This window comes from Ostrea edulis, chromosome 7, assembly GCF_947568905.1.
Source record: "Ostrea edulis chromosome 7, xbOstEdul1.1, whole genome shotgun sequence".
NCBI classification, from domain to species: domain Eukaryota; kingdom Metazoa; phylum Mollusca; class Bivalvia; order Ostreida; family Ostreidae; genus Ostrea; species Ostrea edulis.
Window position 1 is genome coordinate 50,644,710 of NC_079170.1, and position 24,603 is coordinate 50,669,312.

A 24,603-nucleotide genomic window follows, 5' to 3' on the forward strand; every position below is an offset into this window, starting at 1 on the left:
ATACAATCTGATACACTACAGGTTATAAAACACTTGGTTCGTCGTGTCTCTACCGTCAACAATGCACAGGAACGCCTAATGCAAGTTTATGCCTCGGAAATGTGTATTATGGCAAATGCAGCTGCAACATTGGATTTGTTGAATTAAACCGTTCTTGTATAGGTGAGTGTATCTTCCCAACACATTTCACATATTTACTTCTATCACATTTACATCTATTATACCTGTTCACACCTATTAGATCTGTTTACATCTATTACATCTGTTTACATGTACATGTATTTTATTTGTTAACATTTACTACATCTGTTTACATCTATTAAATCTGTTTACACCCATTACATCCATTACATCTAATTACATTTAAACTATTTACGGTATTGGCATGGATGCACAAATTGTTTGATAGTAACTATGATTGAATTCTAGTATATAATGGAAATTAATTGATACCAGTACATGAGTGAGTGATTCGTATGTTGTGTCGTTACACTAAGTTTTGGCCGTCGAGGTAGGTCGGATACACTTCCGGTTTCATTGATTTTTTCGGATAAGCCTTAGGATGGTCTTGTGGTCTCTGTTCAAAATTATAACGACCTGTAATAATTATACTTCAGTTGAATTAACTTTATTGGTTTTCACTGTACATTTGAAAGTTATAAGCCAAACAGGCAGGTATTGTGAACGAAAACAAGCCTCTCGTGAATTGCGTCCACCTTTAACCATACCAACAGCTTTTTCACGAAATTGTGAAAATATGCGCTGCATTTGTCTTCAGTAATTTTACGGTTTTTGTTGTTGTTGTTGTTTTTTGTAAACAACTGAATATAGAAAACTCAAGAAAACAAAGATTTTTGACAACCAGTCATAACGAATTGAGTACGCGTATCATGCTTTCCCCCATATCCGGTCATGTTCCAGTACCAATTACTACTGCGATCCAATTGTTGCCGTCTTATAAGAAAACATCTAACAAAGCAGACTCCTATAATTTGATTATTTTTAGATAGTAAAAATTGGGCGTTACAAAGTTTGATTAGTATACATCTATATCAGATATCACACACGTGATATTTATGAATACCAATCACATCCGTCCCCTTTACGTTATTGATATTTCACAATCCCCACAGAGCTGCATAATTTTAAAAAAAACTTCAATGCGATCAAATCTTGAAAGTTTATATTGAATATACCAATCATGTACAATTCTAAATAATAAAATAATAGGAGTATCAACATCTATTAAAAAAAGACAATGAAAAATAGAATGCAGAGCAAGCCGTTATATGGGATATCATAACAAATCAAGTTCTGTCAAAGTTGATTACTGCTATCTCCTATTTTGTGTTGAGGAATTATGGTATTGTGAATACGTTTCGCTACACTTTTGTGACATTTACTGAAAGACAGAATGGGAGAAACAAAGACTATGTTTAATTTGCAAGCTTGAAATATTTGTTTGAGACTGTGAATAATTTCTAGTTTTTCATCGACTTTTCTTTATTTAAGATAAAAACATCCCAGGTCAATCATAAGATTCTATTCAAAATCTAGACATTTATGGAATATATTGCGCTATCACACACCTTCTTGTCACAAAATTCTTACACGATACCTCGTGTCATCACGTACCTACGATTATACATGGTACATGTACATATATGTAGTTAGACAGGAGAAACGATTAAAATTACAAATACAACTTCATTATCTGATGAACTTGTTTGAAACGCTTTGTTAAAAAAAAATCAATCAAATTTTCCAACACTTGTGATTCATTTCCAGAAAATGTCTCTTATGGACAAAAATGCCTGACCAGCAGCCACTGCCAATCATTTGGAGGAACGTGTCAACATGACCAATGTCTATGTCCTTACGGACATTTCCTCCTACACAGTACATGTGTAAAAGGTTTGCAAATATTGTGTCTTTATCAACTATATATGTACCGGTATAACAATGGCTACTTAGTATTTGAAAGATTTGTTTGAGAGTGTGAATAATTTCCAGTTTTTCATTGCCTATTCTTTTTTAAAATAAAAATATCTCAGGTGAATAAAAAGATTCTTAGTCAAAATCTGGACATCTATGGAATATATTGCGTTATCATATGCGTACCTAGCCTCGTGTCATCACGTACCTACGAGTATAACTTAGTAATTTCATGGATTGAGAGGTTTGAATATGTTGAAGTATATATGGTACATGTAGTTAGACAGATGAAACGATTAAAATTACAGATACAACTAGATTATCTTATGAATTTGTTTGAAGCGCTTCGTTAAAAAATCAATCAAATTTTCCAACAGTTGTTATTCTTTTCTAGAAAATGTCTCTTATGGACAACAATGCCTGACCATCAGCCAGTGCCAAGCATTTGGAGGAACGTGTCAACGTCAGCAATGTCGATGTCCTTATGAACATTTCCTCCTGCACGGTACATGTGTAAAAGGTTCGAACATATTCTCTATTTATCAACTATATTCATGTATATACCAGTATGACAATTGCTACTACATAACAAAAGGATACTAGACATGGCTGTACATTGTACTATGTTTAATGAATCCATTTGATTCAGACAGTATGTGTAACAAATGACCCTCACTACATACTATTATACTGATGGGAAAAAAACCGCGGGAGCATGAATGTTAGGTGACAACATTTTATATTCTTATGAAACAGAAATTATTCAAAAGCTTCTACATGAGAAGAAAAATATGTTGTGGCCTTCAACTCAACATTTAAACATATGGACGACGTTTTATTTATTAACAATAACAATTTTCATTCACATGCAGATTAGATAAATCAAAGTGAACTCGATATAAATGACACCGCACAGTTCTTCGCATCTTCCTCGAACTTAGATATTTTATTGAGGATGGATGTTGAATAATAAAGAATAAATCAAAGATTATAAAATTGACTGATTGACTGTTAATGATGATACTGTGACAAGAAGTAGACGGCAAAATACAAAGTGTAAAACAAACAGCAGAACACTGAATAATAATTCCTATAAGCAATACAAAACAGATAGTTGAGCAAACACGGACCCCTAGATATACCAGAGGTGGGATCAGGTGCCTAGGAGGATCAAGCATCCCCTGTCGAGCGGTCACACTCACTATGAGTCTTATGTTTTGATCAGGTAAACGGATTTATCCGTATTCAAAATCATTTTGCCGCGAAATGGTGAAACTTTATCACAATGTCATTGTAAGTCGTCTGGGGATTGATGACTTCTTGAAGCGATGAAAAGTAGGCAGAGACTTAGGAGTAAACCGAATACAATAAATCTGACAGCAGTGAACAGTTGATTGTCTAGAAACAATGATTTCTAATTAAATCTAATAGAGAGAAAATAAACTCTAATTGGAAAAGAAAGAACCAGTACATTGTTTACTTAATGAAGGGTTTATCGTCCCAGCATTCTACTCAAGTACTAGCTAGCGATCTGGTGTGTTCCTTGTATCAGGTCCTGTGTACTGAGAGCAAACATTCTCAGCAACATTAAATTTAAACGAATAAGTTTTAAAAAGTTGCATTGACATTACCTCCTGATGATTGTGCAAAAGAATTCTTAACTTGGAATTTCTGCTCACTTGAATGTTGGCTTTGTGGTATGAGCATTGTTCCTACTTGTAAATGTGTCCTGGGTGACGATACCCGTACATACAGACACACTGCTGGAATTTATCTTACATTGGTCATATGGCGGTTTTGACGATTATTTGAATTTTGTTTATGTTTACATGCTTAACTGAGCGATGACATTTGAAAACAGCTAGTTATCAGAATTTCATTCTGTCTAAATTGTTTCTAAGAATACAACACTTCTATCAGGTTTGTCGTTTATCGCGAAGATTGTTTATCGTAAGTAAATTTTGTGTTCATCAGTTCTGCGGGGAACATCGTTTATCGTGTTTTGGGGTTTATCGTGAAGATCGTTTATCGTGTTTTAAGTTTATCAGGTTAATCGTGAAAATCATTTATCCTATCGTATTGTGCGTGTATCTTGTCCTATCGTGCGTGTATCGTGTGCTATAGTTTATAATGTCAAGAAACGTTGCGGGCACTCAGCAAGTAAATAACAGACAACTTCGTCACGACTCTAGGAGCACTTCCTTAATAGGGTTTTTACTGTAATGATTCCGGATATTTGAGGTACGACCATGCAGAGTTCTCAATTAGTCACTTTACATCACGTGATCTCATTTGTGTATAAATACTGAGACTCCGCAGTCGCCTGTGTCATTCTGATAGAAGACCCAGTCAAGTAGAGAGGACGAGAGCATGTGTACTAATAAAGTATTCATGGTAAACAATCCCTCGCCTGTTCTTACAGTTAGAGAGTGAATTTGGAAGGCCATCAGAAGTCTGGCCTGTCACGAAGAGGTTGACCTCCAGTAAAGAGGCTAGCCATAGTTCGTTTTTGGTGTCGTCCGCATTGGCTGAACTCACCCTCGTCCAGGCCGCTATACTCATTGTCCGTCCTCAATAGGGCATCCTACAGTGAGTGTAGTGGTTGAAGGTCTACCACATATACTTTCCGTCCTGAATAAGGCGTTCTACCGTATATGGGGTAATCCGAGGGCGACTGGGTTCTAGATCTACATTTTGTTAATTAGCACTACCACTTATCGTTGCTTGCCTCTGATTGATATAGTGATTCTCTGTTTGATTATAATTAACCTAGATAAGGTTAGGACACATTTGTATATTTTGACAGTCCACTAAAATCATACCAATTAGCTTAAATTAGTTATTGTTGAATACCCCAAACCCTGGAATTGACCAGGTACGATCCCAGAATTTAATGTAAATATGTTACATTACCACGATTTTTATTGCATGTAAATTTATATGAAAATGTAGTGTTTTAAATCGTGCTGGTATTATTTTGTAGATATAAAGCGTGCTTTAGTGATTATTTTGTATCGAAAGTGCAAAAAGCTAGATATGCATATTCTCGTTGGATATTTTCGCGCCTTTAGTTTGTGACATCATACGTGTCAATCGTGGTGAAGCGAGAAAGAGTGATAACATTTAAACAAGTTGTGAACAGCCCATACAGCAGGCTATTAATACAAATTGGAGAGACTCAACAATTACAAGTTCCATTATATTGTGTTGTACAGTATATAGCTGTAATAATCAGCACAAAAAAGAAGAGTTTCTTTACTTTTACCAACGAGGCAAGTCAGAGAAATTTTGTGAACTTAGAACTAAACTTACAAATACTTCAAACCAACAGAAAACCGCCTTTAATGACGAACTTACATATTGCATTCTAATCCATTTAATTCATGATTTCAACATTTCTGTTTACAAATTAATAGGCTCATTTTCCTTCAGACTGAACATAATCAGAGACTGACTTTGAGAACTCTTAGGCCTATATTGAGGCAATCATCAAATTCGCCGCGGGTCTGGCAACCACAGTAATTTCTGTGTAGCATACACTTTATATATATATATATATATATATATATATATATTGGGATAAATCTCCGATATAATCTTCTAGAGTGCTCGACGTGGCCTCACGGAGCTACATAAATTGACGATCAGATGGAGTTCAATCACATAACATTTATTTCTCTACAGGCTGTTTCGTGAGGGGATGGTTTCCCCTCACTCGTCGGGAGAAAAATGACATCTAACGAAAAACATCCGCGTGGCTGAGAATATGTTACACAGAAACATACTGGATAGTTGCTAAGCATGATTACACACAGGATTGAGTAAATAGAAATTTATGGGAATGACGGCAAGTGCTGACAAGTTCTGAACGCTTATTCAATGAAGATTTTTCGGGATGACATATTATAAAGAATTTCTCTAGAATACAGAGGTTGCACTTTTTTGAAATGTTTGAGTATGATGATGTTTTTCCTAAAATTTCCCACTTGATTTTGTAGTCAATATTTTTGTCTTTCAATGTCCATATGAATTTGCTGAGCTCGGTGGTATTCTTTTTCGTGGAATTACGGAATGAATGAGTGTGGTTGGCGTATCTTAATTTGAACTCGGTGTCTGCTAGTCCCACGTAGCTCTCTTCTTGTCCATTATCGGCTCTGACTCTAGCTAAATACACAATTCCGTGGGCGCGACATTCACCGTTGAACGGGCATTGGTCTTTGTTTCGGCAATTACACCTGTTACATGTATCTCCGGTCTGGCGCACTTGTTTAATTGAAGCGTTATGCGAGTCAATTACATTTTGCATGGATGGCATACAACTGTATGATATTTTAATAGTGTTTCTGTTGATAATCGGGCGTAGAACATGGCCTATCGGGAAACACTCATCTATAATTTTGAGAAACTGTTTACCCAAGTTTGTTTTTACGTTACTATCATATGGGGGGTTAAACCATGTGATGTTACGGGAACGATTTCTTCTGCTGTTCTGTTTAGTTTTGGCTGATTCGTCGTATGTTAGCTTGTATTTATAGCCGCTTTCATCAAGTGCTTTTTGGTATATGCCGGCGGCTTTGACGAATTCCTCTTTGTCCGATGAAATTGATGACAATCGGTGATTGATGCCTGATGGTATAGCTTTAAGTATGGAAGGTGGGTGGTTACTGCCGGAGTGTACATAACGCGGAATGTTGCCGGGTTTCAAATACGGGGAATGTTTACTTGTATGTAAGTTCAACGTTACGTCCAAATAGTTGACCACCTTCTTGTTGGCATCTATAGTGATACGGAGACCATGATCCTCAAATATCATGGTCTCCGTATCACTATAGATGCCAACAAGAAGGTGGTCAACTATTTGGACGTAACGTTGAACTTACATACAAGTAAACATTCCCCGTATTTGAAACCCGGCAACATTCCGCGTTACGTACACTCCGGCAGTAACCACCCACCTTCCATACTTAAAGCTATACCATCAGGCATCAATCACCGATTGTCATCAATTTCATCGGACAAAGAGGAATTCGTCAAAGCCGCCGGCATATACCAAAAAGCACTTGATGAAAGCGGCTATAAATACAAGCTAACATACGACGAATCAGCCAAAACTAAACAGAACAGCAGAAGAAATCGTTCCCGTAACATCACATGGTTTAACCCCCCATATGATAGTAACGTAAAAACAAACTTGGGTAAACAGTTTCTCAAAATTATAGATGAGTGTTTCCCGATAGGCCATGTTCTACGCCCGATTATCAACAGAAACACTATTAAAATATCATACAGTTGTATGCCATCCATGCAAAATGTAATTGACTCGCATAACGCTTCAATTAAACAAGTGCGCCAGACCGGAGATACATGTAACAGGTGTAATTGCCGAAACAAAGACCAATGCCCGCTCAACGGTGAATGTCGCGCCCACGGAATTGTGTATTTAGCTAGAGTCAGAGCCGATAATGGACAAGAAGAGAGCTACGTGGGACTAGCAGACACCGAGTTCAAATTAAGATACGCCAACCACACTCATTCATTCCGTAATTCCACGAAAAAGAATACCACCGAGCTCAGCAAATTCATATGGACATTGAAAGACAAAAATATTGACTACAAAATCAAGTGGGAAATTTTAGGAAAAACATCATCATACTCAAACATTTCAAAAAAGTGCAACCTCTGTATTCTAGAGAAATTCTTTATAATATGTCATCCCGAAAAATCTTCATTGAATAAGCGTTCAGAACATGTCAGCACTTGCCGTCATTCCCATAAATTTCTATTTACTCAATCCTGTGTGTAATCATGCTTAGCAACTATCCAGTATGTTTCTGTGTAACATATTCTCAGCCACGCGGATGTTTTTCGTTAGATGTCATTTTTCTCCCGACGAGTGAGGGGAAACCATCCCCTCACGAAACAGCCTGTAGAGAAATAAATGTTATGTGATTGAACTCCATCTGATCGTCAATTTATATATATATATATATATATATATATATATATATATATATATACAGTGGAGCCTTGATAATCCGGACGCCATTAATCCGGACGCTTCGCTTTCCGGACGATTTTTCTAGGAAACGGAATTTTGCATCATTAATCCGGAAATTCGCGTTCCGGAACCGGACGGTCATTTTTTACTACAAAACGTTAAATTGCATTGAGAATATTGTACCGTTAATCCGGACAGTATTTGTTTGAGGGAAGGTCTTTGTCGGACAATTTTGGCAAGGCGTAAATCATAAAGAAAACAAGCCCAACTGTCTAATTGAAGCGATTACCTGTACCATGTCAACACCTCCCTTGCATTAGGTGTCGTGTGATGCTATGTCAGTTAGACATATAAGAACGTGCCGATCGAGACATTGCATTGCCATTCTTTCCACATAAGATCTGTATTGCGTGTAGTGTTGAATTTTGTAAATAAATATGTAGCATATTATTTGATAGTCTTGATCAATAGCCTAATAGTATTAATAAATTAAACATCATGCCGTAATGATATACTGCTCCACATATCAGTTGTACTGATTCGTAAATTGATCTAGGCTTATTCAAATCTAAAGAGTGTAGATTATACTTCTAGATTCTGAATTTTATACTGTTAATTGGCGTTAAATATACATGTATGTTCATGCACATGTATATGTAGTAAGTTTTAATGTTTAGAATATCACGCATGTAGAATGTACCTGTGTACGATTGATTCTTGTTACGATGTTGTAGAGCTTTATTGCTTTCAAATTTTTTAACTTTGGGTAGAAGTGAGAAAATTAAGATTTTAAGGAAAATTACAATTCAATTTTGTATGTACCCGTAATGTTGGTTTCACCCGAGTTGTGTTCCGTTATTATCGCTTCATGAAAATAATAGGTGCGCGTGGCTAGATCAAAGCAGTAGTAGGTCTTAATATTACGAGCTTAAATGATTTTGTTCTCCCGATATTGGCTTGGATAATTATAGAATAAGAAATATAAACTCTGGCAGATGGAATTTTGGTTATAGAATGTTGTCAACTGACATGATAAACACGAAATTCTTAAATCAACCGTGGACAATAAAGATTGTTTTAACATACTGTCGAACCCATGAATCATGACAGATGGAATTCACCGGCCTCTTTAAGAATTAAAAGTGTGATGAAATGTTTAAAGTGTAAATGATTATGTTAGTTACTAATGATTTATTTATAGTTACATATAGAGCTTCATTATTTGTTATAGTGCTAATATACATGTACAATGTAAGCATAGGCATAATACACTGCACACGTATATTCAAATTTCAGTGCTTTGAAATGCATGTAAATGTTAACATTTTCATAATTTATTTACTAATGCAAATGGTTGAATCCAATGATAGATTGTGTTTAATTCACTACGCATCAATAAAGTAAGCATATTGGTTACTTATGTAAAGATAGAAAACATGCGATTCAATTATCCGGACGCTTCATTTATCCGGACGATTTTGCTGGGAACCAAAGTGTCCGGATTAACGAGGCTCCACTGTTGTATATATATATATATATATATATATATATATATATATATATATATATATGCACATTTGATTTCACATGCAACGATATATTGATTTACTGCCCCTCCCCCATCCCCATGCTTGAAGTTTTGAGTATTGACACCATGTACGATTACCCCCCCCCCCCCCCCCCAATTAAAATAGTTCAATTCAAAATAGTCGAGGAAAAAAAATTGCAATGAATGAGAGCCCCCCCCCTCCTCCCCATTGCTTTTTTTATAGTTGTGAGTAGGACGAATTATAAGGTATAGGTTATGATTATTGGCCCCATGTATTAAATGACAAATTCCCCTCTCTCTCCCTCTTATACACATTATACGATTTGAGAAGTCGATAGATTTTCTGATTAGTAATTTGGAAATCCGATAGCCCCCCCCCCCCCCTGAAAAAAGGTCATAAATTGAATCGAAATCGGTAAATCCGCTGTTTCCTTCGACACGTTGTAGGTTAATGCATCAATTTAATTAAAAGTAGATCTTCTATACCTTCTCCATTGTAACGTTTAGAGAAGAACTGATTTTAATCAGATTGGCTAGCCTAATGCATGTTACACTCTACATGTACAAACCTATGCTTGAAATAGGGCCTATAATATTATGATCTACAAGGGAACACTAAATGTTTGCGAACGAAAAGTGTCTTTCTATGATAAGATATATATTTACCAAAACGTCCCACCCTTTCTGTGACCGGGATCTCCGTTCGAGTCCGTCAATGTCGTTGTAATAATATTGATATGTGCTGACGGAATTTCTCTTAGATTTGGCACAACGACAGGTTAAAACATGTATGGCTGAATCTTAAATACTAACGGGATGTCATCGATATCGGAAGAATAATCTATTCACACACATATACATGATCATACATAGCTGTTGTACAATTGACACGTATGACGTCATGACGTATCGCGTGACTAGATAGCTCATTAGTGACGATTTGTGAAGCGGAAGCTTTGAATATGTGCAGATAAAAGCATGTTTGTATCAATTATTGGGAGTAATCAAACAATATAACAGCAGAAACGTGCTTTATCAAGGTTACTCCTGCTGATTTTAATTACTTTAAAAACCGTGGTAAAAAAAAGCCTTTAATCTTCATTATAAAAATACCCGTCTTAACTGTAACATTTCTGTTATTAGTTTGAAGTATTATTTCTTATAAACAAATGTGCATTGTAAAATACGACAGGCATCCATATCATTTCCAACTGTACTTTTACAGCTTGCTGTCTATAGAAATATAGCCGGCAATCACGTGATGTAGGTCCAATAACAGATCTATAAATGTACGTTCTAATCCAAAATACCTATCTAATTTTGCCATGTTTGTATGATCAGGATAAGAGGGTAAGAGGGATCATCCCCATAATTTTATAAATGGAACTCTCTCTCTCTCTCTCTCTCTCTCTCCCTCTCTCTCTCCGTATACAATATATGCAATGTCATATTTTCTCATAATACAATTTGATACACTACAGGTAATATAAAACTTGGTTCGCCGTGTCGCTATCGTCAACAATGCACAGGAACGCCTAATGCAAGTTTATGCCTCGGAAATTCTTCTCATGGCAAATGCAGCTGCAACATTGGGTTTGTTGAATTAAACCGTTCTTGTATAGGTGAGTGTATCTTCCTAATACATTTCATATATTTACTTCTATCACATTTACACCTATTATACCTATTCACACCTATTAGATCTGTTTACATCTATTACATCTGTTTACATCTATTACATCTGTTTACACCTACATTGTATTATGTCTGTTTACATCTATTACATCTGTTAATATCTATTACCTTTGTTTATATCCATTACATCTGTTTACATCTATTACATCTGTTTACATGTACATGTATTTCATTTGTTTACATTTACTACATCTGTTTACATCTATTAAATCTGTTTACACCCATTACATCTTATTACATTTAAACTATTTACGATATTGGCATGGATGCGCAAATTGTTTAATAGTAACTATGATTGAATTCTAGTATATAATGGAAATTAATTGATACCAGTATATGAGTGAGTGATTCGTATGTTGTGTCGTTACACTAAGTTTTGGCCGTCGAGGTAGGTCGGCTATACTTCCGGTTTCATTGATTTTTCCGGATAAGCCTTAGGATGGTCTTGTGGTCTGTGTTCAAAATTATAACGACCTGTAATAATTATACTTCAGTTGAATTAACTTTATTGGTTTCCACTGTACATTTGAAAGTTATAAGCCAAACAGGCAGGTATTGTGAACGAAAACAAGCCTCTCGTGAATTGTGTCCACCTTAAAAAGTTAAACTATACCCACAGCTTTTTCACGAAATTGTGAAAATATGCGCTGCATTTGTCTTCAGTAATTTTTCGGTTTTTTTTTTTTTTTTTTGGTTGTAAACAATTGAATATAGAAAACTCAAGAAAACAAAGATTTTTGACAACCAGTCATAACTAATTGAGTACGCGTATCATGCTTTCCCTCATATCCGGTCATGTCCCAGTACCAATTACTACTGCGATCCAATTGTTGCCGTCTTATAAGAAAACATCTAACAAAGCAGACTCCTATAATTTGATTATTTTTAGATAGTAAAAATGGGGCGTTACAAAGTTTGATTAGTATACATCTATATCAGATATCACACACGTGATATTTATGAATACCAATCACATCCGTCCCCTTTACGTTATTGATATTTCACAATCCCCACAGAACTGCATAATTAAAAACAAACTTCAATGCGATCAATTCTTGAAAGTTTATATTGAATATACAAATCGTGTACAATTCTAAATAATAAAATAATAGGAGTATCAACATCTATTAAAGAAAGACAATAAAAAATAGAATGCAGAGCAAGCCGTTAAATGGGATATCATAACAAATCAAGTTCTGTCAAAGTTGATTACTGCTATCTCTTATTTTGTGTTTAGGAATTATGGTATTGTGAATACGTTTCGCTACACTTTTGTGACATTTACTGAAACACAGAATGGAAAAGACAAACACTATGTTTGATTTGCCAGCTTGAAAGATTTGTTTGAGACTGTGAATAATTTCCAGTTTTTCATCGCCTATTCTTTTTTAAAATAAAAACATCCCAGGTCAATAATAAAATTCTATTCAAAATATGGACATTTATGAAATATATTGCGTTATCATACGCCTTCTTGTCACAAAATCCTTACGCGATATATCGCGTACCTAGCCTCGTGTCATCACGTACCTACGATTATAACTTAGTACTTTCACGGATTGACAGGTTGGAATATGTTGAAGTATATGTGGTACATGTAGTTAGACAGGAGAAACAATTAAAATTACAGATACAACTCCATTATCTGATGAATTTGTTTGAAAGGCTTTGTTAAAAAAATAAATCATATTTTCTAACAATTCTTATTCTTTTCTAGAAAATGTTTCACATGGACAAAAATGTCTGACCAGCAGCCAGTGCCAATCATTTGGAGGAACGTGTCAACATGACCAATGTCTATGTCCTTACGGCGATATCTTCCTGCACGGTACATGTGTAAAAGGTTCGGAAATATTCAGTATTTATCAACTATATACATCTATATATCAGTATAACAATTGATACTATATAACAAAAGTATACTAAACACGGATGTACATTGTACTATGTTTAATGAATCCATTTCATTCAGACAGTATGTGTAACAAATGACCCTCACTACATACTATTATACTGATGAAAAAAACCCCGAGAGGGCAGGAGAGTTAGGTGACAACATTTTATATTCTTATGAAGCAGAATTTTACTCAAAAGCTTCTACATGAGAAGAAATATATTTCGATGTGCCCTTCAACTCGACATTTTAATATATGGACGACGTTTTATATACTAACAATAATCATTTTCATTCACATGCAGATTAGATAAATCCCAGTGAACTCGAAATAAATGACACCACACGGTCCTTCACATCTTCCTCGAACTTACATATTTTATTGAGGGTGGATGTTGAATAATAAAGAATAAATCAAAAATATATACAGTTGACTGTTAATGATGATACTGTGACAAGAAGTAGACGGCAAAAACCAAAGTGTAAAACAAACAGCACAACACTGAGTAATAACTCCTATAAGCAATACAAAACAGAGAGTTGAGCAAACACGGACCCTGGACACACCAGAGCTGGGACCAGGTGCCTAGGAGGACCAAGTATCCGCTGTCGACCGGTCACACTCACTATGAGTCTTATGTTTTGATCAAGTAAACGAACTTATCCGTATTCAAAACCATTGTGCCGAGAAATGGTGAAACTTTATCACAATGTCATTGTAAGTCGTCTGGGGAATGATGACTTCTTGAATCGATGAAAAGTAGACAGAGACTTAGGAGTGAACCGAATACAATAAATCTGACAGCAGTGAACAGTTGATTGCCTAGAAACAATGATTTCTAATTAAATCTAATAGAGAGAAAATAAATTCCAAATGGAAAAGAAAGAATCAGTACATTGTTTACTTAATAAAGGGTTTATCGTCCCTGCATTCTACTCAAATACCAGCTAGCAAACTGGTGTGCTCCTTATATCAGGTCCTGTGTACTGACAGCAAACATTCACAGCGAATAAGTTTTGAAACGTTGCATTGACATTACCTCCCTAATGATTTTGCAAAAGAAATCTTAACTTGAAATTTCTGCTCACTTGAATGGCGGCTTTGTGGTATGAACATTGTTCGTACTTGTAAATGTGTCCTGGGTGCCGATAGCCGTACATACAGACATACAGACACACTGCTGGAATTTATCTTACATTGGTCATATGGCGGTTTTGACGATTATTATGTTCCCCAAACAAAGTTTGGGAACATATTGTTTTTACTCTGTTTCTTATTATTATTATGTTCCCCAAACAAAGTTTGGGAACATATTGTTTTTACTCTGTTTCTTATTATTATGTTCCCCAAACAAAGTTTGGGAACATATTGTTTTTACTCTGTTTCTTATTATTATTATTATTATTAGGGTCTTCCGTCTTCAGCGGACGACCCTTCTATTATTCTATTGTTGATTTTTCACTTTTCTTCTTATTAGGGTCTTCCGTCTTCAGCGGAAGACCCTTCTATTATTCTATTGTTGATTTTTCACTTTTCTTATTATTAGGGTCTTCCGTCATCAGCGGAAGACCCTTCTATTATTCTATTGTTGATTTTTCACTTTTCTTATTATTATTAGGGTCTTCCGTCTTCAGCGGAAGACCCTTCTATTATTCTATTGTTGATTTTTCACTTTTCTTATTATTATTATTCTTTTTTTTTCTCCTTACCGATTTTTGTGCAGAAGATTTCTCGGAGATGGCTGGATCGATTTGCTTCAAATTTTCAGGATTGATGCGTTGCCATTTGAAGTTTGTACCGCCGTTTCAATTTTCGAAAAATCACTTCCGGTTGGAAGTTATCCCCCTTTTATCGATTTTCAGATGACCATTTTGTCCAGACAAAAACTCAAAAACGATAAAAGCTAGAGTGCTGAAATTTTCAGTGATGTTAGACGACATGTTGTAGTTGTGCACCTGGGTTTTAAAAATTTCCGGAAGGGCCTAGTATGGAAGCTCGGTAGGGGTCGAAAATGGAGTTTTAAAAAGTGTCCAATTTTTTTCCACGTTTTGAATCATAACTTTTTCCTCGTAAATATTTTGTTTAGACATATATAACAAAACTTGTACAGTTTATTGAGATCTTTCGTGCCATATCAAGAAATGGGCTCATGGACCTCATGGCTCGCCTGAACAATTGAATTTCTGTTACAATGATTAACTTTTTTTCTCACAAAACGTTTGATAAGACATGTAGAATAAAAGTTGTTCAGTTTTGCAAGTTCTATCTAATGATATCTAAAAATAGGCCTCCGGGCGTCATGGCTCGCCTGAACAGTCGAATTTGTATCGCAATTAATAACATTAATAACTTTTTCCTCGAGAAACTTTTGACAAGACATGTAGAACAAAAGTTGTTCAGTTTCGCAAACGTTAACTAACGATGTTAAGAAATAGGCCTGCGGGTCTCATGGCTCACCTGAACAGTTGGGTTATTGTTGCAATCTATAACATTTTTGTCAAGAAACTTTTAATAAGACATCTAGAACGAAAGTTGTTCAGATTTGCAAGATCTTTCGAACAACATGATGAAAAAGGCCAACGGGCCTCATAGCTCGCCTGAAGAGTTTGATTAGTGTCACAATCAATAACTTTTTTCTGGAGAAACTTTTGATAAGACATGTAGAACAAAAGTTGTTCAGTTTCGCAAGCGTTAACTAACGATGTTAAGAAATAGGCCTGCGGGTCTCATGGCTCACCTGAACAGTTGGGTTATTGTTGCAATCTATAACATTTTTGTCAAAAAACTTTTAATAAGACATCTAGAACAAAAGTTGTTCAGTTTTGCAAGATCTTTCCAACAACATCATGAAAAAGGCCAACATACCTCACGGCTCGCCTGAACAGTTAGTTAGTGTCACAATTACTAACTTTTTTCTCGAGAATCTTTTGATAAGACATGTGGAACAAAAGTTGTTCAGTTTTGCAAGATCTTCCAAACGATATCAAGAAAAAGGCCCACGGGCCTTATGACTCGCCTTAACAGTCTGATAAATGTCGCATAACTTTATACTCGTAAATATTTTGTTTAGAGATATATAACAAAAGTTGTACAGTTTATTGAGGTCTTTCGTGCCGTATCCAGAAATGAGCCAATGGGCCTCATGGCTCGCCTGAACCATTGGATTTCTGTTACAATGATTAACTTTTTCCTCACGAAACTTCGATAAAACATGTAGAATAAAAGTTGTTCAGTTTTGCAAGTTCTATCTAATGATATAAAAAAAGGCCTCTGTACGTTATGCCTCGCCTGAACAGTGGAATTTGTATCACAATTAATAACATTAATAACTTTTTTCTCGACAAACTTTTGACAAGACATGTAGAACAAAAGTTGTTCAGTTTCGCAAGTGTTAACTAACGATGTTAAGAAATAGGCCTGGGGGTCTCATGGCTCACCTGAACAGTTAGGTTATTGTTGCTATCTATAACATTTTAGTCAAGACACTTTTAATGAGACATCAAGAAAAAGGCCCACGGGCCTTATGACTCGCCTTAACAATCTGATAAATGTCGGAATCAATAACTTTTTTCTCAAGAAAATTTTAATAGGACATGTAGAGCAAAATTTGTTCAGTTATGCGAGATATATCTAGAATGATATATAAAAAAAATAAGCCTCCGGGCGACATGACTCGCCTGATCAGTCGAATTTGTATCACAGTAAATAACATTATTAACTTTTTTCTCGAAAAAAGGCTGACCTCTTTAATTATTGGCCAAGAGGGACAGAGAGTCTCTAATTTATAACACTTAAATGATTAATATTTGTAAAACATTACTGAAGCTAAATTGTACGTTTAGACAATATATTTCTATCATTATTTATGAACGAAAATCTCAGTCAAATTCTTATCTCATCACATCTAAAATTGGACGGAAGACCCACTCGTTGCTCGCAACGAGATCGTGTCTAGTTATTATTATTATTCTTTTTTTTTTCTCCTTACCGATTTTTGTGCAGAAGATTTCTCGGAGATGGCTGGATCGATTTGCTTCAAATTTTCAGGATTGATGCGTTGCCATTTGAAGTTTGTACCGCCGTTTCCATTTTTGAAAAATCACTTCCGGTTGGAAGTTATCCCCCTTTTATCGATTTTTAGATGACCATTTTGTCCAGACAAAAACTCAAAAACGATAAAAGCTAGAGTGCTGAAATTTTCAGTGATGTTAGACGACAAGTTGTAGTTGTGCACCTGGGTTTTAAAAATTTCCGGAAGTGCCTAGTATGGGAGCTCGGTAGGGGTCGAAAATGGAGTTTTAAAAAGTGTCCAATTTTTTTCCACGTTTTAAATTATAACTTTTTACTGGTAAATATTTTGCTTAGACATATATAACAAAAGTTGTACAGTTTATTGAGATCTTTCGTGTCATATCAAGAAATGGGCCCATAGGCCTCATGGCTCGCCTGAATCATTGAATTTCTGTTACAATGATTAACTTTTTTCTCACGAAACTTTTGATAAGATATGTAGAATAAAAGTTGTTCAGTTTTGCAAGATCTATCTAGTGATATCAAAAAATAGGCCTCCGGGCGTCAAGGCTCGCCCGAACAGTCGAATTTGTATCGCAATTAATAACATTAATAACTTTTTTCTCGAGAAACTTTTGACAAGACATGTAGAACAAAAGTTGTTCAGTTTCGCAAGCGTTAACTAACGATGTTAAGAAATAGGCCTGTGGGTTTCATGGCTTACCTGAACAGTTGGGTTATTGTTGTAATCTATAACATTTTTGTCAAGAAACTTTTAATAAGACATCTAGAACAAAAGTTGTTCAGTTTTGCAAGATCTTTCGAACAACATCATGAAAAAGGCGAACGGGCCTCATGGCTCGCCTGAACAGTTTGATTAGTGTCACAATCAATAACTTTTTTCTGGAGAAACTTTTGATAAGACATGTAGAACAAAAGTTGTTCAGTTTTGCAAGATCTTTCGAACAACATCATGAAAAAGGTGAACGGGCCTCATGGCTCGCCTGAACAGTTTGATTAGTGTCACAATTACTAACTTTTTTCTCGAGAATCTTTTGATAAGACATGTAAAACAAAAGTTGTTCAGTTTTGCAAGATATTTCAAACGATATCAAGAAAAAGGCCCACGGGCATTATGACTCGCCTTAACAGTCTGATAAATGTCGCAATCAATAACTTTTTTCTCGAGAAAATTTTCATAGGACATGTAGAACAAAATTTGCTCAGTTTTGAAGATATATCTAGAATGATATGAAATTTACGCCTCCGGGCGACATGACTCGCCTGATCAGTCGAATTTGTATTGCAGTAAATAACATTATTAACTTTTTTCTCGAAAAAAGGCTGACCCTTTAATTAGTGGCCGAGAGTCTTTAATTTATAACACTTAAATGATCAATATTTGTAAAACACTACCGAAGCTAAATTATACGTCTAGATAATATATTTGTATCATTATTTATGAGCGAAAATCTCAGTCAAATTCTTATCTCATCACATCTAAAATTGGATGGAAGACCCACTCGTTGCTCGCAACGAGATCGCATCTAGTTATTATTATTCTTTTTTTTTCTCCTTACCGATTTTTGTGCAGAAGATTTCTCGGAGATGGCTGGATCGATTTACTTCAAATTTTCAGGGTTGATGCGTTGCCATTTGAAGTTTGTACCGCCGTTTCCATTTTTGAAAAATCACTTCCGGTTGGGAGTTATCCCCCTTTTATCGATTTTTAGATGACCATTTTATCCAGACAAAAACTCAAAAACGATAAAAGCTAGAGAGCTGAAATTTTCAGTGATGTTAGACGACATGTTGTAGTTGTGCACCTGGGTTTTAAAAATTTCCGGAAGTGCCTAGTATGGGAGCTCGGTAGGGGTCGAAAATGGAGTTTTAAAAAGTGTACAAGTTTTTTCCACGTTTTAAATCATAACTTTTTACTTGTAAATATTTTGCTTAGACATATATAACAAAAGTTGTACAGTTTATTGAGATCTTTCGTGCCATATCAAGAAATGGGCCCATGGGCCTCATGGTTCGCCTGAACCATTGAATTTCTGTTACAATGATTAACTTTTTTCTCACGAAACTTTTGATAAGACATGTAGAATAAAAGTTGTTCAGTTTTCCAAGTTCTATCTAATGATATCTAAAAATAGGCCTCCGGGCGTCATGGCTTGCCTGAACAGTGGAATTTGTATCACAATTAATAACATTAATAACTTTTTCCTCGAGAAACTTTTGACAAGACATGTAGAACAAAAGTTGTTCAGTTTCGCAAGCGTTAACTAACGATATTAAGAAATAGGCCTGCGGGTCTCATGGCTCACCTGAACAGTTGGGTTATTGTTGCAATCTATAACATTTTTGTCAAGAAACTTTTAATAAGACATCAAGAACAAAAGTTGTTCAGATTTGCAAGATCTTTCGAACAACATTATGAAAAAGGCCAACGGGCCTCAAGGCTCGCCTGAAGAGTTTGATTAGTGTCACAATCAATAGCTTTTTTCTGGAGAAACTTTTGATAAGACATGTAGAACAAAAGTTGTTCAGTTTCGCAAGCGTTAACTAACGATGTTAAGAAATAGGCCTCCGGGTCTCATGGCTCACCTGAACAGTTGGGTTATTGTTGCAATCTATAACATTTTTGTCAAAAAACTTTTAATAAGACATCTAGAACAAAAGTTGTTCAGTTTTGCAAGATCTTTCCAACAACATCATGAAAAATGCCAACGGACCTCATGGCTCGCCTGAACAGTTAGTTAGTGTCACAATTACTAACTTTTTTCTCGAGAATCTTTTGATAAGACATGTGGAACAAAAGTTGTTCAGTTTTGCAAGATCTTTCAAACGATATCAAGAAAAAGGCCCACGGGCCTTATGACTCGCCTTAACAGTCTGATAAATGTCGCATAACTTTATACTCGTAAATATTTTGTTTAGAGATATATAACAAAAGTTGTACAGTTTATTGAGTTCTTTCGTGCCGTATCCAGAAATGGGCCAATGGGCCTCATGGCTCGCCTGAACCATTGAATTTCTGTTACAATGATTAACTTTTTCCTCACGAAACTTTGATAAAACATGTAGAATAAAAGTTGTTCAGTTTTGCAAGTTCTATCTAATGATATAAAAAAAGGCCTCCGTGCGTCATGGCTCGCCTGAACAGTGGAATTTGTATCACAATTAATAACATTAATAACTTTTTTCTCGACAAACTTTTGACAAGACATGTAGAACAAAAGTTGTTCAGTTTCGCAAGTGTTAACTAACGATGTTAAGAAATAGGCCTGCGGGTCTCATGGCTCACCTGAACAGTTGGGTTATTGTTGCAATCTATAACATTTTAGTCAAGAAACTTTTAATGAGACATCAAGAAAAAGGCCCACTGGCCTTATGACTCGCCTTAACAATCTGATAAATGTCGCAATCAATAACTTTTTTCTCAAGAAAATTTTGATAGGACATGTAGAGCAAAATTTGTTCAGTTTTGCGAGATATATCTAGAATGATATATAAAAAAAAAAATAGGCCTCCGCGCGACATGACTCGCCTGATCAGTCGAATTTGTATCGCAGTAAATAACATTATTAACTTTTTTCTCGAAAAAAGGCTGACCTCTTTAATTAGTGGCCGAGAGGGGCAGAGAGTCTTTAATTTATAACACTTAAATGATTAATATTTATAAAACATTACTGAAGCTAAATTGTACGTTTAGACAATATATTTGTATCATTATTTATGAATGAAAATCTCAGTCAAATTCTTATCTCATCACATCTAAAATTGGACGGAAGACCCACTCGTTGCTCGCAACGAGATCGCATCTAGTTATTATTTTTTTTTTTTTCTCCCTTTCGTCTCCGAGACCGTTGGATGGATTTTCCTGAAACTTTCACAGGTTATAGAGAACGATGGTACCTCGAGGTGTTTTTTTAATTTTTTCAAAATTCACTTCCGTTCGTCAGATACGTTCGATTTTCCGGTTTTTGAAAGAAACTTTGTCCGGGGGTAAACTTGAAAACCACTAAAGATAATCAAATGAAACTTTCAGGGATGATAGATCTATTTTCTCTATGGTGCATGCACGTAATATTTTTTGTCGCCGTCACTTCCGGTCGTCACCGGAAGTGATTAACTAACTCATCAATTTCAAACTTTTTTCTTTCAAATTGAAACCTATATCGGTTTACTAGGTCTTGCTCTAATTCTCAAAAAATGTTGATCCCACCGGAAGTTGAATCTCCAACTTTCGGTTATATCAAAGAAAGACCATTCATTCTCTCATTTTTCAGTGCCATAAATCTCGGTCATGAAACTAGTTAATGAGTTGAGTTTTACATATATTATAGTCACTATAGATGTCTAGAGTAACGTCAAATATTTTTTGTAAATTTCACTTCCGGTCGGCAAATACGGCTTATTAGCTGTTTTCGTTGTCGAGCGTTTTTCTCAGAAACGGTAAAAGATAGAGTCATCAAATTTTCAGAGTTAATAGATCTCACTTTGTAAGCGTGCAGTAGGGGGTTAAAAATGTCGGCCGTCACTTCCGGTCGTCACCGGAAGTGATTAATAAATCATAAATTTCAAACTTTTTTCTTTGAAATTGAAACCTATATTGGTTTATTAGGTCTCGTTCTAATTCTCAAAAAAAATGTTGACCCCACCGGAAGTTGAATCTCCAACTTCCGGTTATATCAAAGAAAGACTATTCATTCTCTCATTTTTCAGTGCCATAAATCTCGGTCATAAAACAAGTTAATGATTTGAATTTCACATATGTTATAGACACTATAAATTTCTAGCGTAGATTTAAATAATTTTGTAAAATTCACTTCCGGTCGTGAGATATGGGGTGGACATATTCAGACCTTGTTTTTTCAGTTTCTCAATAATGAAGATAGATAGACGCTTGAAACTTGTAGAGTTCATCAACTAACATTAGTCCATTGTACACATACATTCAATTTTTTCTTCCGTCACTTCCTGTCTATACCGGAAGTATTTGAAAAAATGTCGATTTTCCGATTTCTTCGAGTGATTTCTCAGAGATGGCTGGATATATTTTCTTGAAATTTTCAGAAATAATGTCTTATGAAATGACCTTGATATAATTATTTTTGTTTTTACAAAATTCACTTCCGGTCGGATAATATGGCCGATTTTCTGTTTCTCAAAAGGAATTTTGTGCAGCATTTTTCTTGGAAAAGGTAAAATATAGGTTCATCAATTATTCAGGGATGATAAATCTCCGTTTGTAGGCGTGCAGTAGAGGGTTGAACATGTCGACCGTCACTTCCTGTCGTCACCGGAAGTGATTGAAAGAATCGCAAATTTCAAACTTTTTCTTTTAAATTGAAACCTATACTAGTTTATTAAGTCTCTTTGAAAGTCTCAAAAGAATATTGACTCCGTCGGTAGTCAAAACGACTACTTCCGGTTTCTTGATAAAATACCTTTTTACTTTTCGTCTCTTTGTCCCCATAAATCTCGCTTATATTTGAAGCCTTTCATATGATTTTCACATGTCTTAATAAAAGTATCAACTTCTAAAGTTTTGATAATTTTGTTTTTCAAGATTGACTTCCGGTCGGTAGTAACCTACTACTTTTTCTTTCTTTAGTCTACTTCTTTTTGTTGAAAACTCTTTCAGATAGAGACGTGAAATTTTCAGGGAAAATAGACAGTAAAGAGTCGCTTTCATTTATAAGAAAACGCATTTTTTTAACTCCGAGTGCATCAACAAATCGGACGGAAGACCTACTCGTTGCTCGCAACGAGATCGTGTCTAGTTATTAAGGTCTTCCGTCTCCTACGGAAGACCTTACTATTATTGTTCGCGTTCTTCTTCTTCATTATTATTATTATTAAGGTCTTCCGTCTCCTGCGGAAGACCTTACTATTATTGTTCGCGTTCTTCTTCTTCATTATTATTATTATTATTATTATTATTTTCCTTGGTAGTACACGCGTTTTTCTCAGCCATTTCTCGATCGATTTTCACGAAATTTTCAGGAAAGATGTCTTTTGGTGACGAGACTTTGTTTGCAAAATTTCGTGCTTGACGTCACTTCCGGTCAGGAGTTATCTCTCTTTTAGTGACTTTTTGAAGGGCCTTCTTGTCCACGCATCTCCTCCGTTAGTTTTGAAGCTAGAGTCTTGAAATTTCTACACAAGATAGAGTAAACATTTTAGAAGATTTGTGGGGGATTCGATTTTACCGGAGGCGATTTGCCTAAACGCTCGCCTGGACCTGAAAAAATGGATGCCAAAATTTTTCGCCGATTTCGGCGATTTTTGACTTTTGATCTCCAATATCTTTTTTCTTGCAAATATTTTGTTAAGACATGTAGAACAAAAGTTGTGCACATTTACGAGATCTTTTCGAAAATATCAAGATTTAGGGGCTAGCCCCTTCAATTAGGGATCTAGAAGGGCTCAAAGTCTACATCAAATATCTCAAAAATCGTTAATATTTTGCTGTAAGTCAAAGAACAAAAAATGTTCATCTCAACAATCCAAATCTATTCATATAAAAATTTAGGTCATATGTTACGTAATAAGGGATTTTAAGGGCCAAAACCATAAATTTTTTACCCCTTGTATCTCGAAAACAACAAATATTTTGAAAAGCAATAAAGAACAAAAGTTGTTCAGAATGATGATCTGAACAATATGCATATTTCGTTTTTACCCTATGTGGCCCCGTTAAGGAGCTACAGTTTGGCCCCTAAAAATTACTTCTAGAAATAACTCGAGAACGGTCAAGAATTTCTAAATACTTGTTGAACAAAAAATGTTTGAAATGTCATGACCTTTCTTACGATATCAAGCAAAAGGGGCTGACCCTTTAAATTAGGGGCCAGAAGGGTCCAAAGGTTTATGAGAATATCTCAGAAACTATTCATATTTTGTAATAAGTCATTGAAGCGGAAATGTTCATCTAAACGAGCTTGTTCTTATCAAATCAAAAAGTAGGTCATATGTTACGTAATAAGGGATTTTAAGGGCCAAAATCATAAATAATTGACGCCTCATATCTTGAAAACGACAAATATTTTGAAAAGCATTATTGAACAAAAGTTGTTCAGAATGATAATCTAAACAATATGTACATTTCGTTTTTTCCCTATGTGGCCCCGTTAGGGAGCTACAGTTTGGCCCCGAAATATTTCTTGTAGAGATAACTCGAGAACGGTCAAGAATTTCTAAATACTTGTTGAGCAAAAAATGTTTCAAATGACAAGGCCTTTCTTACGATATCAAGCAAAACGGGCTGGACCTTTAAATTAGGGGTTCAGAAGGGTCCAAATGTTTTTCAGAATATCTCAGAAACTATTAATATTTTATAATAAGTTGTAGAAGCGGAAATGTTCATCTCAACGAGCTTGATCTTATCAAATCAAAAAGTAGGTCATGTTACGTAATTAGAGATTTTAAGGGCCAAAATCGTAAATATTTGATGCCTCATATCTTTAAAACGACATATTTTTTGAAAAGCATTATTGAACAAAAGTTGTTCA

General features: G+C 35.3%; 1 protein-coding gene across 1 annotated transcript in view; it reads left to right on the top strand.

The window, feature by feature from the left end:
- LOC125657662 (prion-like-(Q/N-rich) domain-bearing protein 25) overlaps window positions 1–24,603 on the top strand; it is an 83,970-nt gene that overhangs the window by 32,487 nt on the left and 26,880 nt on the right. The window contains exons 9-13 of the mRNA XM_056144645.1: window positions 22–162; window positions 1,789–1,914; window positions 2,330–2,455; window positions 10,964–11,104; window positions 12,895–13,020. Of these exons, the coding sequence (XP_056000620.1) occupies window positions 22–162; window positions 1,789–1,914; window positions 2,330–2,455; window positions 10,964–11,104; window positions 12,895–13,020 (660 nt within the window). The remainder of the gene's footprint in view (window positions 1–21; window positions 163–1,788; window positions 1,915–2,329; window positions 2,456–10,963; window positions 11,105–12,894; window positions 13,021–24,603) is intronic.